This window comes from Enhydra lutris, unplaced genomic scaffold (genome assembly GCF_002288905.1).
Source record: "Enhydra lutris kenyoni isolate GAN:26980312 unplaced genomic scaffold, ASM228890v2 scaffoldscaffold35, whole genome shotgun sequence".
In the NCBI taxonomy this organism is placed as follows: domain Eukaryota; kingdom Metazoa; phylum Chordata; class Mammalia; order Carnivora; family Mustelidae; genus Enhydra; species Enhydra lutris.
Genome location: NW_019154119.1, coordinates 4,667,916 through 4,684,939, shown reverse-complemented (window position 1 = coordinate 4,684,939; position 17,024 = coordinate 4,667,916). Strand labels below are relative to the sequence as shown.

Genomic DNA, 17,024 nt, shown 5'->3' with positions numbered 1-17,024 from the left:
CCTGTCAGTGGCAGGGCAGGGGCACGCAGGTCCCCTAGCTCCCTCCCCACACAGGAGTCAGCCTCTCTCGGGGTCTGCAGCTGCTGGATACCCCCACACTCCCACTGTTGGCCACAGGGGCGCCCAAGGGACCTGTCACGAGAGTCTTGCCCCCTGGCCTCCTCTGGAGGAGAGAGATGGCAGGGGTCATTGCCCAGCTCAGGCAGGACCAAGCAGGACTGGTCAGAGTGGCCGAGATGGGGTGCCAAGCCAATCACCTCTGAAAAACCTGCCTCCTGACTCCTAACGCTCTGGGTGTCTTTCCTCCTGGTCACTTCGGTATCGTGTGATTTTTGCTTCATCTTATCTGTTTCCTTCCAGGTCCAGCTTTAGGGAGCGGCTGCCAGGCCTTAGGAGACTTTGCAATGGTTTCGTATTTCTATAGACACCAGATATGAACATATTTATATATTTGTGTCCCTCCCCCTGCTCCCCCCAGTTCACAAGACCGATGCACACTCTACACGCAGGCCACTCTGACTTCTGACCCCGTGTTCCATGTGGCAGGAGGGCCCCGCCCCGGGCCAGGTCCCAGGTCATGGCTGCTGGCTGTCTGTGGCGGAAGTCCTTGGTTGTTCCCCTTCCCCTCCCCCCAGCTCTAACCATTCTGTCCGTCTATCTCGTCTCGTCCTCAGTTTCAAAGCAATGTCATGAAGGGCTTCCTTTCCATGCCTAAAAGGAAACAATATGTTTCTGGGGTTGGAGTCAGGGTTCCGGGATAGCTTGGGGCGATCGAGGGGCGTCTCTGGATTGGCCGTGTTCACTGCCAGTTGGGGGCCCGGTCACACGGGCCCCCCGGGCCGGGACACAGGAGCCAGCTTCAGGGCGGAGCCGTATTGTTTCCCTTTGAGGCCAGTCCCGGTCCTTGCCCCCACCCACAGCTCATGCTTCTTGATTTGCATCTTTTTTTGCATGGACATGCCAAGTAGTGATAAGCAGGGTTTTCTGTTCTTTTGGGCGTCTCTGGTCAGACTCTTCTCTTTCAGATCCTGTGTCAGGCCGTTAGGTTCAGGTGTGTCATTGCTGTGTCCCTTGAGTCCTAAAATGAAGGGCGTGACCGAGGCGTGCAGAGAGATGTAGCCCTGTGAGGAGGCGGCGCCGTGGCCGCAGGGCGGCAGGTAAGGGACACCCTGGTCTCTGTGCCTAGGTCGGCGCCAGACGGCAGCCAGTGCGGCCGGGAGAAGCTGGAGCTCGTCCTGTCCAACCTGCAGGCCGATGTCCTCGAGCTGCTGCTGGAGTTTGTGTACACGGGCTCCCTGGTCATCGACTCCGCCAACGCCAAGACGCTGCTGGAGGCGGCCAGCAAGTTCCAGTTCCACACCTTCTGCAAAGTCTGTGTGTCCTTTCTCGGTGAGTCCGGGCAGGGGGGCATGGGTTGCCTGGAGGGAATGGCGTGGATGGGTCCACTGGGTGGCTCAGTGGGTTAAGCGTCTGCCTTCGGCTCAGGTCATGATCCTGAGGTCCTGGGATCGAGCCCCGCATCAGGCTCTCTGCTCAGCGGGGAGCCTGCTTCTCCCTCTCCCTCTGCCTGCTACTCTGCCTACTTGTGCTCTCCATTTCTCTGTCAAATAAATAAATAAAATCTTAAAAAAAGAAAAAGAAAAAGAAAGGAAGAAAGAAAAAGAAAATTTGAACAACTGTATTCTGGCACAGACCCAGACATGTCCAGGCTAGAATAACCATTAGCCAGACCTCAGGAGAGCCTGCTAGACTGTTGCGAGGCCTAGAGGCTAAGGCCCGTGGGAGGTGGCCGGTGGGCCTGTGAGGGGAGTTACTGCTGGGGCGATCCTAAAGTGAGAGCCAGTCCCAGTTTCCACACGACCCTCGCTCCCAGCCCAGGCCCAAGTTCTGAGGCCCACAGCCCTGAGGGAGCACCAGGCCTCGCGCTGACGCCCCTTGCCTCACTCTCAGTCCTTCTGGTGGGACCTGCCAGAGTGGAGCGAGGCCCAGGGGGGAGGCAGCGTGCGGCAGGGCAGAGGAAAACCCAGAGGGTCGATCCACAGCCCCAGGGATGCGGGGATCCCGGATGCTGAAGGCAAGTCACAAGAAGGACGCAGGCTCCAAGAGGGATCCAGAGTGTCAGGTGATAGGAACAGAGGGCCACCCTTCCAGGGCCCTGTGGTCAGTGGACCTATGCTCTTGCCCCCAGAGAAGCAGCTGACGGCCAGCAACTGCCTGGGGGTCCTGGCCATGGCCGAGGCCATGCAGTGCAGTGAGCTCTACCACATGGCCAAGGCCTTCGCGCTGCAGATCTTCCCTGAGGTGGCGGCCCAGGAGGAGATCCTCAGCATCTCCAAGGATGACTTCATCGCCTACATCTCCAATGACAGCCTCAACACCAAGGCCGAGGAGCTAGTGTATGAGACTGTCATCAAATGGATCAAGAAGGACCCCGTGTCCCGGGCGCAGGTAGCACCCCCCCCCACCCTGCTTGACCCTTCCCCCTGGGTCTGGGGCCCTGTGCCAGGACGGCGTCAGGAGCCAGGACGGCGTCAGGAGCCAGGACGAAAGGAGGTGGAGGACGCAGGACTTCCTGGTCTGACCATCAGTGGGAGCCCAAAGGAGCCAATAGGCCTGGGCAGAGGGAGGCCAGAGCCATTCCTGTAGGCTGCAGAGAGATGAAGAGAGGGAGGAGAGACGGGAAGTCAGTCACCGGGGGGTCCCAGAGCTGGCACTGCACCTGAAGGAGACTCAGACCAGCCAGAGGCCACAGGGCCTGCAGGGAGAAATGGGGACCCTGGGCCTCCTGTGAGCTCAGCCCCGGCAGGAGGAGCCGTGGAAACCATGCTGGGGCTGGGAAGCCACTGCACACATCACAGGAGGGAAGGAAAGGCCCTCAGAGGGGACAGCTGGAGAAATCGGAGCCAGAATCCAGGGCAGAAGGAAAGGAGGGCCGGGTCCCCTGGTGGGGTGTCCGAGTCACCGGAGAACTGTCACACTCCAGCGGGATCTCTGGGGCAGAAAGCACTGGCCGAAGGCCTTGCTCAGAGTGGAACTGCCTTGATTCTAACGCGTGAGGGGCCCCCAGCGGTGAGTGCAGACACAGGTAGCTTCAGGAGCGCTCAGAGGCCACCTGGAGAGCCGCAAAGGGGAGGTCAGAGTCAGGGAGGCCAGGACCCAGAGCTCCCAGGCAGCGAGTGCAAATGGCAAGGGTACTTCTTCGCATGGGGAGCAAGAAGCGGCACAAGGGAGGGAAGGACGGCCCGGTGCTGGGATCAGCAGCATGGGGCGCTCCGCTGGGGCCCAGCCGCTGTACCCAAGAGGAGAGGGTCCTCCGATCAGGCGGGGAGGAGGCAGGGGTCACTGGTGGAGGGAGGCAGGGAGTCGGGCTGGACAGCTGTAGTAGTGACTGCCGTCCGCCACGGCCCCCACACTTGGGTCTCGGCCCAGCGCTCTGTCTTTGATTGTCTATGACACGCCTGTAACCAGGGTTCCCCAAGCCCCTCTAATTTGTACACCCTCAAAGCAGTACATCTTTTATTCCTCCCTTCAGTTCTGCCCATTACCCAAAACAGAAGCCTGGATCCCTCGCATCCCTTCCATGTCCATCTGGGCTGCACGCGCCTGTCACTTTGCGTCCTTATTCCCTCCCGGGAGGGCCGACTTCCGCTCTGCGTTCAGACCCCTCATCTCACTGGCATTGCTGAGGTGGCTGCCCTGCCTTCTGTCTCCCCCACTCCAAATCAGTCCCACCGTGCAGCCCGAGTGAGCAGTCTTCCTAAAGAACACACGTGATCGTGTCATTTCCTTGTGGAAAGCCCCTCGTGAGCTCCGACACGCCCCCTGCGGGACCCAGCACACCAGCCCCGGCAGGCAAGGCATAGGGCCGGTCCGGCTCTGATCTCCCTCACATCTCCAGCATCATCTCCCCCATCCGCTACACCCCCCAACAAAGACCTCGGGCACCCAAGAATAAGTTCCGTAGAAGCCCCCAGATGCACTTTTCTCCGTCACACTCCGACGTCTCTGCCTGTGCTCCGGGCGTCCTCCCTCCTCTTCCCCGGAGGCCTGGAGAAACCGGCAGTCAGTCCTTCCACTCCCAGCTCAGACGGCGTCCGCTCTGGGAAGCCTCCCACCTGCACCCCAAACTCCTAAGCAGACTCCTCCTCAGGGCCCCTCTAGCGCCTTCTCCTAACGGATCGTCCCCTCACCTGCATTTTCACCGTGTGCCCCTGAAGCTCAGGGACCGGGGCTCACCGGCCTTACCGGCACTCTGGCCGTTAGGAATGTAGCCAACCGTTTGGGCATGCAACCAAAGCCCAGTGGTGGGCAAAGAGTCTGCCAGGCAGGAGGGGTCCCAGTCAGTTCGTGAAAAGCCTTCAGTGCAGGTGAGAGTCCACGCGCCCGTCTGAGGCCATGGGGTGCCACTCAAGGGGTCTTTAGGTATTGGGGAGACATAGGCTCCGATGGGTGTGACTTGCAGGCCTCGTGGTCACTCTCAGCCTTCCTGGGCCCTCCCACCTGTTCCTGACTTCCTGCCCCATGTATACATCTTCGGGGCTCAGGAGCCCCATTTCAGCCTCCTACAGCCTGCGGTGAAGCCAAGCCCCAGGTCCTGGGAGGAGGCAGGAATGAGGTGCCAGAGAGCTGGATGGATGGTTCGCCCCGGGCTCAGCTGCAGCACACCTGACCTCCTCCAGTCCTCGCCTCTGGCTGATGGGAGGCCCCCCCGTCACTCCTAGGCCAGGGTGAGCTGTGTCCACCCTCCCTGACCAGACGCAGACTGGAGTTTCCCGTGTGGGACCGTACCCCGCCCATCCTTCCTTTCTTCCCAGTACGACTGGCCCAGAGGCGGCTCGACCGTCTAATCTCACCCACCCTGTGTCTCCCTGACCCCGCAGTACGCGGCGGAGCTCCTGGCCGTGGTCCGCCTCCCCTTCATCCACCCCAGCTATCTGCTCAACGTGGTGGACAACGAGGAGCTCATCAAGTCATCAGAAGCCTGTCGGGACCTGGTCAACGAAGCCAAGCGCTACCACATGCTGCCCCACGCCCGCCAGGAGATGCAGACGCCCCGAACCCGGCCTCGCCTCTCCGCAGGTATTGAGGGACGGGCCCCCCGCTCCCCAAACGCGGGTGCTGTGGGGTCAGCCCAACTCTGGGCCGCCCCCCACCCCGTTCCCCAAGAGGCGCCAGGCGCGGCGGCCGACAGCGTGGGGTTGTGTCCGAAGGCTGGGCATCGGTGCCTCTGCAGGTGTGGCCGAGGTCATAGTGCTGGTTGGGGGCCGTCAGATGGTGGGGATGACCCAGCGCTCCCTGGTGGCTGTCACCTGCTGGAACCCGCAGAACAACAAGTGGTACCCCCTGGCCTCGCTGCCTTTCTACGACCGAGAGTTCTTCAGCGTAGTGAGTGCCGGGGACAACATCTACCTCTCAGGTGAGGCCCCGCGGGGCTGGGCTGGGGGCTGAACACCGACTTCCCGGGGGGCTCCTCTCCCCACACCAGGGCTAAGGAAAGCCAGAGCCCGGAAAGGGCCACTTTGCAGGTGAAAGCTTCTCTCCCCGCCTGTCCTCCGGCCCATCCTCACTCCTGCCCGCTCTCTGCACCCATACTGCCTGCAGGGGGCATGGAATCGGGGGTGACACTGGCCGATGTCTGGTGCTACATGTCCCTGCTCGATAACTGGAACCTCGTCTCCAGAATGACGGTGCCCCGCTGTCGGCACAACAGCCTCGTCTACGACGGGAAGATTTACACCCTCGGGGGACTCGGCGTGGCAGGCAACGTGGACCACGTGGAGAGGTAAGCCACGGTGACAGCAGCTAAGATCGTGTTGCTCCTGCCGCGAGCACCCACCCAGCTGGGGCCAAGGGGAAAGGACATTTATAAGGTGACAGTCGTGGGCTCTTCAAACACAGCAAAGAGGGAGGACTGAGAACGGTGAGAGTGCAGCAGGAAGGATGACAGCTGCCACCGCTGAGATGGGGCACTCTTGTCCCATTCAGGGGTCAGACAAGCTGGAGGCAAGAGACCCACTGTGGGCTTGGCTGGTCTCACCGGACATCTAGGAGGTGCCCCAGCACCGGAGGTACCAGCCCAGAGACTGGCAGGGGGTGTAGGGCAAGGCTGCAGCTGACAGCCCAGATGGGAGGATGCCGCGTCCGTGGCCGGGCCTCCACATCCCTGCCACATCAGGGAGCCCCTTCCTCCCTCTTTCCCACTCATCCCGGGAAAGCTGCTTTCAACACGGGGAATGGTCACTGCACACAGGGCTGGTCAACCATCTAGAATTCTCCAGAAACAGACACAAAGCAATGGGCTGGAGAACAGTGTGTGTGAGCCTGCCCTCTGCTGGAAGTCCCCGGCGGGCCTCCTCCCTGAGGCCCACTGACAACTGGCCACAGAGGGTCGGGATCAGGGATAGACGCTGGGGTGGGGGCAGGGGGGCAGCCACAGGCTGAGGTGGGCCCTTCTCAGGGTGGAAATACTTCATCTTCCCCCTTGAGCTGGAGACCATTCTTGCTGGGAATGGACACCTGGGGGAGAAGACACGGGGAGAACTCAGAAAGACTAGTGAGTCAGCAGCAAGCCAAGGGGGCCTCAGAGCAGTCCCTTGTTTGGAGAAACTAGTGCCCCCGAGAGGGGCAAGTTAGGCTGAGCTGGCCCCAGGTCCCAGCCCAGGAGGGCGCTGCTGAGATCACCAGAGCCTCTTCTCCACATCCTCTCCCGCGGCTTGCCCACCACCCTCGGCTCACGTCATCAGCTGTCACAGAAAGCACAACTTCCCGTGCGACAGCATTTTGCCTGTAGACCCACACGTACCCCTCAATTTGTATTTTTTCCCTCGGTGGCTAATTGGACACTTGACAAATGTTCCAGCAAAGATAGTTTCAGAGTGAGACAAGCTCTGGATGTTCACTGTGGGCTTTTAACTCCCCCAAGTGGAGCCTAGAGATGGCTCAGTAACGACATCTAATTGTCATATTGATTTGGAGTTAATGGGGAATCCCTGTATGGTTATGAGGATATTACCAGTGCTGCTGAACCTGGGTCAGCCCTGATGCTGACGGCCTTCAGTGGGGCCCGCTGCACGGCCCTCACGTCCCAGGGCTTCCAGAAGCACCAGCTTCCAGCCGTTTGTCGTCCAATAATAAACACGTGAAAAAGGAGACGTTTTCTATGTAGGAGTAAACTGAGCAAGATCTGTCATCCTGTCTTGCTTTTGTCAGCTATTTTTAATCTCCTAAAATGCTGATTACTCATTTTGCAAACTTATACTTGTTGATAGATACAGGGATTTGTTCGAGGATCAAATGCACCAAGAGGAGGGACAGACTCTGCTTCCCTTGGGCTCGGGAGCAATTCTCCAAGGCCCGGTAGCAGCTTCTACCGGCCTTTCCTGGGGGACTGGGCCTTCGTGCCACTAAGAAATATCAGCCAGGTCATCGTGTGAGCAAGACCAGCCCGGGAACCTTGGTAGATGGGGGAGCCGTCCAGGATGACAAGGTGCCCTGAGCCCTTCAGCCCTCTGGTATCTGGCAGCTGTCCTTGCAGGGACAGGATGCGTACCCGAAGACCCCTGGGTGGTGTGCCCGCAGGCAGGGTGGAGGACACAGGCAGAGGGGACGCCCACTGCCTCCCGAGGAACACAGCTGCCTACAGCCCCTTCGGGCAAGTAATTCCTGCGCCACATGGTGGCAATGATGAGAATTCAGGGTGACAAGAAGGTCAGGGTAATGGGGACAGACACGAGGGTGCTTTGTTCCCCGGGAGGCACTAATGGTACAAATTGCTCTTATATTGATAATGAATGAGATATATGGTACATTATAATTATATTACATTACTGTATTACAGGAATAGAGCAAGATTATATAATTATAGATTAAAACAACAGTGCAACAGACAAACCTGTATTATATCATTATATAAATAACTGGGTCTAATACTTCCTAGCAATATATTGCACGAGCTGTGGTTACCGGATAAATGATAGCAGAGTGCCTCACTCCACAGGGTCATTTGCATGTCATTAGCATATCCTTCTCAAGCAGGAAGCTGACAGATTGAGCTGACGGAGGGCTTGTGGCTTGGCAATCAGCCACCTGGAATAACAAGCTCTGGGGAAATTCGCATTTGGCGGAATGTGCCATTATACCGAAAGCCTGAAGACTAACAGCCACATAATCTTCCACTGTCACCCAGCTCCTTCTGCAGGAGCTCTTTGGATCTCTGCCATATTGGCTAAAAGAAACATATCTGAACTTCTGACACTGTCCAAAAAGACACTTACTCCATTGCCTACTGGCCACATATCATTCGTCCGGGACTTAATGGAATCAGCCCCTGCTGCCCCGTAAGGTACCTCAGCCTCTTCTCGAATCCTGAGTCTTGACAGGCACAGAGCTGGACGTCTCCCCACTGTCCCCTCCTCCCTGTCTCAGGGCCCGGGGCACCGGCTGGGAGAGGCCAGCTTCTGGATCACTAAGCCATGACCTTGTTATGGCTCCTGCCCCCAAGGATCCTCATGAGGAAAAGCGGGCCCCACAAGCTTCCCAGGAAAGGTGTACTGGTAAAAAGCCAGCCTACAGGGGAAGCCCTGCCCGGAGTCCAGAACAGGCGAAAGAGCCATGTGGTGAGTGGGAGATGGGCCACCAAGGAGAAGGTCCAGAGTGAGTGCTTATGAGAGCAGCCCCGTGGGGACAGTTGATGGAGTTGCCAGGAACAAAGACCCAAAAGGTGCCCAGGAAGACCTCAGATACCCCAGGTCCTTGGCTGGACTGTTAGATCCCAAGTCTGTCTCTCTCATCCACTCCCTGTGGTCATTTTTGTCGCTGCTTTGTCTGGTACTCACATTCTACACATTCTGTCGCTTCCCCGTGCTCTTGCTTTGTCCTACCATACGTGTGCCACAGGTCTCTGCGGTCCTACAACTCTGCCCCTTCTCCGTGCCTTCACTTGGGGCTGAGCGCTGGTGAAGAAAATTCCACCGTCTGGTAGATTGGCCCCACTCCAGACTGAAGTCTTCCGACGTCTACTGGGACCTTCGTGCTGCAGGCCCCTTGTCAGTAGTTTTGCCAGCTCTCAACAACTTGTGTTTGTCATCTCCTTCTCCCCCATCAAGGCTTTTATCCCATGGACACCGATATCCCGCCAACACTGACTCCTGCTTCACAGAGCTGGTGACATCATCTAGCAAGACGTCTCTCCTCTCCCCGCCATCACTCCTGCCCGACACTCACACCATCCTTGCCTTCCTCTCTCGTGCCCGCGTGGACACCACCTCTCTCTCCACTCTGGATGCAACCTGCATCTCCCACCAAAAGCCTTCTCCTATCAGCTCTCTCCTCTCTTTCGTCTATATTTAATCTTTCTTTATCCATTTGGGCTCCTTCTCCCAGTCTGTAAACACAGGTAAACCTCTCCCCCTAAAATGAAAACAAAAGCCGTGGTGCCCTGGAGCTCATTCATACTGGCTCCTGAGACATGACTGGTACCTTTTTTGGGTACTCCGCAAGCCAGTTCTTAGTTACAGGTCTTACTAAAAATCAAATCATGTAGACTTAGAACTAAATAAATTATATTAAAAACAAAGATAACCCATACTCAAAACTCACCGCTACACTTTTTTTTTCTGTATTCTGTACGATCTGTGCTCTGGAGGTTAGGCGTGTCTGCTGTGTCTCTATATGGTGGGGATTCTGTCCAGCGGTCCGCCGCAGCACGTCTCTTCCCAGTGCCACGTTCCCTGTGCCCCTGGTAGCTTGAAATCGGCCGAGAGAGGGTTCACATCACAGAAAGCAGCAAGTGCGGCCTAGCAGGTCTTTTTCCCTGGGGAGCTTGTTTTTAGACATCTATCAGCACGCGCCAAGGAAAGCCATCTCTTAGCTCCGCAGACCTTTCCAGGTTCCACCTTCTCTGCCCCTTTTCCCAGCTGAGTTTCATCCACAAGAAGTCTCTCTACCTGTCATGTCCACTGCCTTCCTTCCCATTCATCCTTGATATGGAAATAGCTCTGCACCTCCCATTCCACTTAAAGTCTCCTTGATAGGACCTCCAGGAACCTGCTGGGGACTTCTGGAACTCCCATCACATCCCCCACCCACGGAGCTGTGCCCTGTGTGGTGCCGCCACTCTTCTGAGAACCCCCCCCCCTTAGCTCCCCGCTTAAAGGCCAGGGTTTCCCCCCGAATGTCTTCAGCCTTATTCTCGCCCACATGCTGCCTGTGCAGTCCCTGACCTTCAGTTTCCATCTCTGTGCCCATGATCCCAACGTGGAATACATAGGCCACACGTCCACTGCTGCACCCGCCCACACATCCCCAGTTGGTTACCATGGATCCTGTAAACTCCCCATGAATAAAACTGAAATCATCTCTCTCCTCCAAACTCCCCAACCTCAATTCCCTGTCGCCTGAGTAGTGCTCCCTCCTTCCAGTTTCCCACACCAGAGACCCTGAGTCGTCCTGGGTAACTCTGCCTTCCTTCGCGGCAACATCAGTTAACGACTGAACCCACCAGTCCGCCTCTCCTTCCGTCTCCTCTTCCTCTTGTCCCTCCCTGGTCCAGCCCACTGTTCCCAGTTTCCAGCCCAGAGCCTGCATGTACAACAAATGCTCAGGGCAGCCCTGTCTGGCAAAAAAAGTAGGAATGAGCTGGACAGAGAAGGCTGAAGGAGCCTAGAAGCTGGGGAGCCCTGTGTGAGCAAAGGAAAGGAGATGAGAAACTGCGTAGAGGTTGCGGCAGGCAAACAAGAGCCCACCAAGGTTCAGGAGGACGACTGCGAAGGCCAGGTTGGGCCAGATCCCAGGTGGCCTTGAGTGATTCATCCCAAGTCCCCCCAGATGTGTGTGGTCTCGGGCTGGGCTAGTGATGCCAAGGGCAGGAAGCTGATGCTGGCGCCCCCTCTCCCCCGCCATGCCCGCTGCCCTGCACAAGGCCCACCGCTGATGCTGGGCTTTTGTTCTCCTCTCTTCCCAGGTACGACACCATTACCAACCAATGGGAGGCCGTGGCCCCTCTGCCCAAGGCCGTGCACTCTGCCGCAGCCACGGTGTGTGGCGGAAAGATCTACGTGTTCGGTGGCGTAAACGAAGCCGGCAGAGCTGCGGGGGTCCTCCAGTCTTATGTTCCACAGACCAACACATGGAGCTTTATCGAGTCCCCGATGATCGGTGAGAAGCAGCCCTCCGCTCCCCCTCACCTCACCGTGAGCTTCATCTCAGTGTCCCAAGCCCAGAAGGCCCGCTAAGCCCCGTGGTTCTGCAGACCCCAGTCTGGGGGCTGGGAGGGGGAGGCAAGCCGCCAGGCCGGCCAGAGCCGTAGACTCCACTGCCTGGGCGACAGGCAAGCTGGTCTGTGTGCCGGCTGCCTCCTGGGCCTGGGCCTTGGCCTCGGGTTAATGGCTGATGGTGGAGCCGTCCTCTGCCAGAGCCCGTCCTCTGGAGGCCTTTCTGGCGAAGGAAGGGGTGGAGAGGGGGAGGCCGAGAAGAGATGCCCTGACCTGCCTGCTCTGCTCTCCTCACAGACAACAAGTACGCTCCCGCGGTCACCCTCAATGGCTTCGTTTTCATCCTGGGCGGGGCATATGCCAGAGCCACCACCATCTACGACCCCGAGAAAGGGAACATTAAGGCAGGCCCAAACATGAATCACTCCCGGCAGTTCTGCAGGTGAGGGCCGCGGGAACTCTGCCAGGGGAGGGGAGGAGGAGGGTGGGGAGGGAAAGCGAACAGGAACGGTCTGAGCACCAGAACGGCTGCCCGCCGTCCGATAGCAAGAGCAGCAGCGCCCTCTGACCACAGGCCCCACCCAGTGGCCCCAGCTGACCCGTCTCCAAGCCAGAAATGGAGGGCTTCGTACAGGGACCAGCCCCAGGTCCTTGCGGCCACACCTTCTCCGGGTATAGGACAGCTATCCCCCAGGACCACCTGCCCCATCACAGACGGGAGGTAGTGCCAGGTCTCACCTGTGCAGCAACTTACATGGGACAAGTGGCCTCCCAAGGGACGCTCTGACCGCCGATCCAGGGAGTGGTACGAGGCCTGGCTGCCTTGGAGTCTCAAAGCTGACAGGGCAGAAACACACCCGGACCAGCAGCCATGGGAAGAGAGAGTAGAGGTCAGGGTCTGGCTTGGTTTCCGGTCTGCCTGGCCCTGTGGCCCGGGAGAATTAACCAGCTTGGGCAGTGAGACAGCAGCCCCTGCTCCTCCGGGCCCAGCTTTTCCCAGACTAAGGAACAAGGAAATAAAAAGGGGTCCCAGAAACCCTATGTTTGACATTTGCATAGTGGATCTTTCCTGAAGACCTCTTGTGCCCATGCAGAGGTAATCACGGAACCCTCAGTCCGAGCCCCTGCTGTAGAAGAGCTACAGCCTGCTGCTAACCTGTCCTCAGACCTTGGACACGCAACGTCCGCCCTCTGGGGCAGTTCTACTGATGAGGCAGGCGGTTGAACTAGATACCCGCTAAGTGCCTATGAGCAGGAAGGTTCTACAGTTCTCGGGCCTTACCCTCCCGTCGCATATTCCCGGCAGTGGCGCGTACGAGCACTTCTGACCACACTGGCCTCACACTGGCCTTTGGGCACCACCTGTGGGGAGGATTTGCGTGCCTCATCGGAAACTCGAATTGGGCCCAGAAAGACTTAATGCCTGTGAGGAGACGTAAGCTGGGTCTGGCAAGAGAAGCAGGGGGAAAATGTGCCACCAAGGGAGAAATCTGAGGGCCCCAGGGGGCAGGCAACTAGAGGGCAGAAGGCTGGAAACTTCAGGTAAGATGTCTAGCCCAGCACGTTCCGTTCCAGGCTCAGAACTCCAGAGAGAGGTGACAACTTCGCAAGGGTATCTGTTCAGCTTCAGGGGACAGAGAAGAAGACAGGGCTGTTAGCAAAAATGTGGGAGGACTAGGGGACCAGGTGCATGGATCTAGCCAGGCGTGGGACAGGGTAGCCAAGATGCAGGAATTCAGAAAGGGCAGATGGGAGCAGGGTGTGCTGCTCTCACCGTGGGAGCGGCATGGAACCAGTTCAGCATCCCGGGCTGCCATGGCAACCACCCCGCTGAGAGGACGCCAGCCCAGCAGTCACTGGTGGGCAGCACCGCAATCCCAGCAGGGAGCTTGGAGTCTAAATGTCCCAGTCAAGGAGTCAGCAGCGTTCAGTTAGGACTTAGCTCCTCTCTCTCCTGGTGAGCTGTGTTCTCAACCTGATTGGAACCGGTTGAAGCCTCTCCGTTCGGGCAACACATAGTGCCGCTCAGTAAACGGAATCGAGGGCCTGTACATGAGGCCGTGCTCCCGGCCACCTTTCAGGGGTCCGGCAGGTCCCGGGGTGTCCTCCACGTCTGGGAGGGCCTCAGACACACGGCATCCCCGACCGGCCCTAGAGGGAAGGCTGTCTTCCTGCAGCTGCTCGGGTCATGGGGCAGAGGCAAACCATGAGATCCCTTACACCTTTCGCAAAGGGGGAGCAGGGAGGCCGCCCGCCCCGGGACAGGGTATTAAGCATCCAGCTCCAGGCCCAAGGGGGGCGTGAAAGGGCTAACCCTCTCCCCGCTTTCCCCACAGCGCCGTGGTGCTTGATGGCAAGATCTATGCCACGGGCGGCATCGTTAGCAGCGAGGGGCCTGCCCTGGGCAACATGGAAGCCTACGAGCCCGCGACCAACACGTGGGCCCTCCTGCCCCACATGCCCTGCCCCGTGTTCAGACACGGCTGCGTCGTCATCAAGAAATACATTCAAAGCGGCTGACGTCCGCAGAAAGCCCGAGCCGAGACTGGTCAAGTCCAGTGAGGCCAATGCAACTCACAACGACCCATGTTCAGCAACACCCGTAAGAGGCTGATAGACACGATCAAGGGAATCACTGCGCTAAACATTTGGAATACTCTCTACATTGAATGTAGAAAATCATCCTCGCCTTTGGGGGAAACGGGGGCCGAGCACCCCGCGCGGCAGGAGCCACAACCATCTGAGCAGCTGGGCCAGGGCGCGCCTGCAAACGCACTTGCTCTGAGCGGAGGTGCTCGCTCTGCCCCGTGCAATAGAGTTTCACATATTTTTCAACTGGGAGAGAGAAGCTGATTTTTTTCCCTTCGGGCAGAGCAAGCTTGATCCCTAAACCACCATAGATCAATTATCCTGTGACAATAGTAGGTGTCAGGCTCTCTTGGAATCAGATCAAAGTGTCCTTATCACTTTGATTCCTACTTTTGTTTTTAACCAATCTACACTTTTCCGTGGCCGAGAGAAGAGAAGGGACAATACTGTGTGAGCGGCACAAGGTCTAGGAGGCTGGGCCGGAAGAGAGGTCCAGACCCCCAACCCCGACCCCACCATGCCGAGCCAGATGTGGCTGGAGCGGCCATTTGGGGGCAGCCAAGGGACAGCTGGGAGAACCTTTGTCCTTCACAGGTTTTTCTACCGTGTTTTTGCTGAAGAGGGACAGGTGACTGTGCTAGCTCTCTCTTGTCTGATATGAATTATTTAGATTTCCAAGGCATTTTCTTGATAAACAAAAAGGCTATTTTTAAGTACTGAGAGGAGGAGGAGGCCATGAGAGGATCATGCGGGAATTCCCAAAGCCCTTTGTAGGTAGTGTCAGAGTGGGGCATTTGCTCTAATTTTTTTCTATGTGCAGAATAGAGGATCTCTCCTGGGTTGGGGTGAGGACCCCCGTTTTATTTTTAAAAAAAAAATGTAACTCCCAGACAGCCCCATGAAGAGCTGTGCCTCATGGAGGCGGCGTCAAAGAAGATTCTGTTCCAGAAGGAAACCAGTTCTGGCTCCCTCCATGAGGTAAAGCTGAGGACCCAGGCCGGGTGGGAAGGGCAGGAGGGAGGGAGGGAGAATAAATGTCTACAAAGCACAGGAGACTATTTTTGATATTTATAGCTATATATTAAGGCACCTGCCTCAAGAGCTCTCAGGATGGGGACAGCCTTTGTAGACGAGCCATGTCAGCCAAGGCCTGAGGGGCGTGAGCAGAAGCCCTCTTCCCGTAGCGTATTAACCAGAGAAAGGGAAGCCAGGAGGGAGGTCACACCGTGGCTCATGACACAGAGGCCTTCCTGCCAGTCCTCAGACCCTCAAACCTCACGCGGTGATCAGTTTCCATTCCAGGGCAAGAAGAGAGCCGCCGCCACTGCGCTATTTAGGTGAAGTTGGTACCAAATACGCATTGACCATTTTTCTATCCGGGAAGTCAACTTGCCGTCATTTCATGATAGAAACCCATTTCTAAGGAGAAAAAGGACAGAACGTGCTTTCCACCTTCCAGTATTTGACGACACAAAACTCCAATTCTCACGTCGGCCATCGACTTCTAGCATTACAAGTGTGGCTCCCACTTGGACAAGATACCGAGCTTCGTTATGCAGTTTTTAATATTATTTATTCTTTTAAAAAGTAATAAGCACAAAACTACATACATTGTATGTCATTTAAAGTATTTATGTCAAACAGGGTGCAAGTGTGAACCCAAGGACTGGAGCACAAATTCCTAACTGCCTGGCGCAGGGCTAACGTTAGCGTCGGTGTGCGTCTGCCTCCAAAGGAGGTGTTAGTGGTCAGCAAGGCTCAACACAGATGACATTGAAATTCCGTTTCTCTCCTCATTGATCACACTGGAGCAAAACTGGCTATTTCTGTGAATGATATAAAACAGGGTTCTCTGTACTGGTATTGTACATAGTATATGTTTATTGTTAAGTTCTTGTTATATTATAATAAATATATTTATAGATCTAGACTCAGAAGCCACTGGAATGCCTTTGTGTGCCACCATCTTGGCCACAGTGACGAGAAACCCCATGGAGGCCAGCTCCTGCTCTCATCCCTCAGCCACTGGGCTCTGTTCCAGAGACTTTAGTGCAGACCTTGAGGATGAGAAAGAACAGAACTCCTTAGCAAGGGAACGTGCAGACCGACTTTGCTCCACTAAGGATATGCACAAGGCTTCCCTGGAGAGCAGGTAGGATTGCTTGCTCTCTTGCAGGGAAAGAAGTTTCTATTTAACAGGGTAGTAGGAGAAGGGAGATTCACCAGCATTTCATCCGTGTGAAGAGCCCCCCGCCCTCAGTCCCCAAATCTCACTAAGACCTAGTGTCATCTTCAAGAAAACATGCGAAGAAGGTAGATCAGGATGGGGGGAGTGGGAGCTCTTCTGAGGACTTGGCTGAAGCCTGTGATGCTTGACCAGACCCTTGCCAAATAAATTATCTGCAGTGCTATCTCCAGAAACGCCATCCTAGAGAAGACGATGGAGAACGTGTAGAAGATTCCAATCAGGAAGAGCTGAAATTATAACCTGTTATAAGAACCGAGCAATAGCTTTGTCAGCTCTTTCCCCAAATCAAGGGAAATGTGTTCTCTGGGCCTAGGAAGAGTCTGTGTACTTTCACCACGAAAGACACGTGTGACCACTCTATCCGGAGCCCATGTAACATGGGAGGAGTCTCTCTTGCTGGACTGAAGCTACTACTCAGACCAGGCAAGGGTCAGGCACAGAGGAGATGGATCCCTGTGTGTGTGTGTGCGTGTGTGTGTGTGTGTGTGAATTTTAAAAAAAAATCATAACCAAAATAAGAAGAAAACAGTCAGGAAAAATGTTTGCACTCCATATGACAAAGGAGTACTATCTTTATTAAAGAGCCCACGTAATTCAATAAGAAAACATTCAGTGATTCTGGTTGTTAAATAGGTCGTAGACAGACCCTGTTAGAGGAAACATTGCTAGTAAGCGCGAGACAAGTTCAACATCGGTAATTATGAAATAATGACACTCCAATAACGAGGTATTATCTTCACCTACTAAATTAGCTTCCCAAACCTAAAAACAAAGCAGGGAGATGCTGGGGGAGCTCCAAGTGTGAACGAGGAGCAGAGAAACTCTTTACTACCAAGGGCTTGAGGAACTGAAATGGCTTCTAGAAAGCAGTGTGGCAGGGGCCATGTATCCGGAGTCTGGAAGGTATCTGAACCAGTAAATCCACTTCTGGGCACCCACCAGGAAACGTCACCAGCTCCCACCTACTGACACTGACT

At 56.3% G+C, this 17,024-nt stretch overlaps 1 protein-coding gene across 1 annotated transcript in view; it reads left to right on the top strand.

The window, feature by feature from the left end:
- The window catches only part of LOC111154102 (kelch like family member 29), a 301,414-nt gene extending 285,691 nt beyond the window's left edge, over nucleotides 1–15,723 (top strand). The window contains exons 7-14 of the mRNA XM_022513488.1: nucleotides 1,187–1,389; nucleotides 2,189–2,448; nucleotides 4,881–5,079; nucleotides 5,234–5,416; nucleotides 5,602–5,782; nucleotides 10,961–11,154; nucleotides 11,508–11,652; nucleotides 13,547–15,723. Coding sequence (XP_022369196.1) covers nucleotides 1,187–1,389; nucleotides 2,189–2,448; nucleotides 4,881–5,079; nucleotides 5,234–5,416; nucleotides 5,602–5,782; nucleotides 10,961–11,154; nucleotides 11,508–11,652; nucleotides 13,547–13,730 — 1,549 coding nt within the window. The 3' untranslated portion in view covers nucleotides 13,731–15,723. The remainder of the gene's footprint in view (nucleotides 1–1,186; nucleotides 1,390–2,188; nucleotides 2,449–4,880; nucleotides 5,080–5,233; nucleotides 5,417–5,601; nucleotides 5,783–10,960; nucleotides 11,155–11,507; nucleotides 11,653–13,546) is intronic.
- The last annotated feature ends 1,301 nt before the right edge of the window (nucleotides 15,724–17,024 follow it).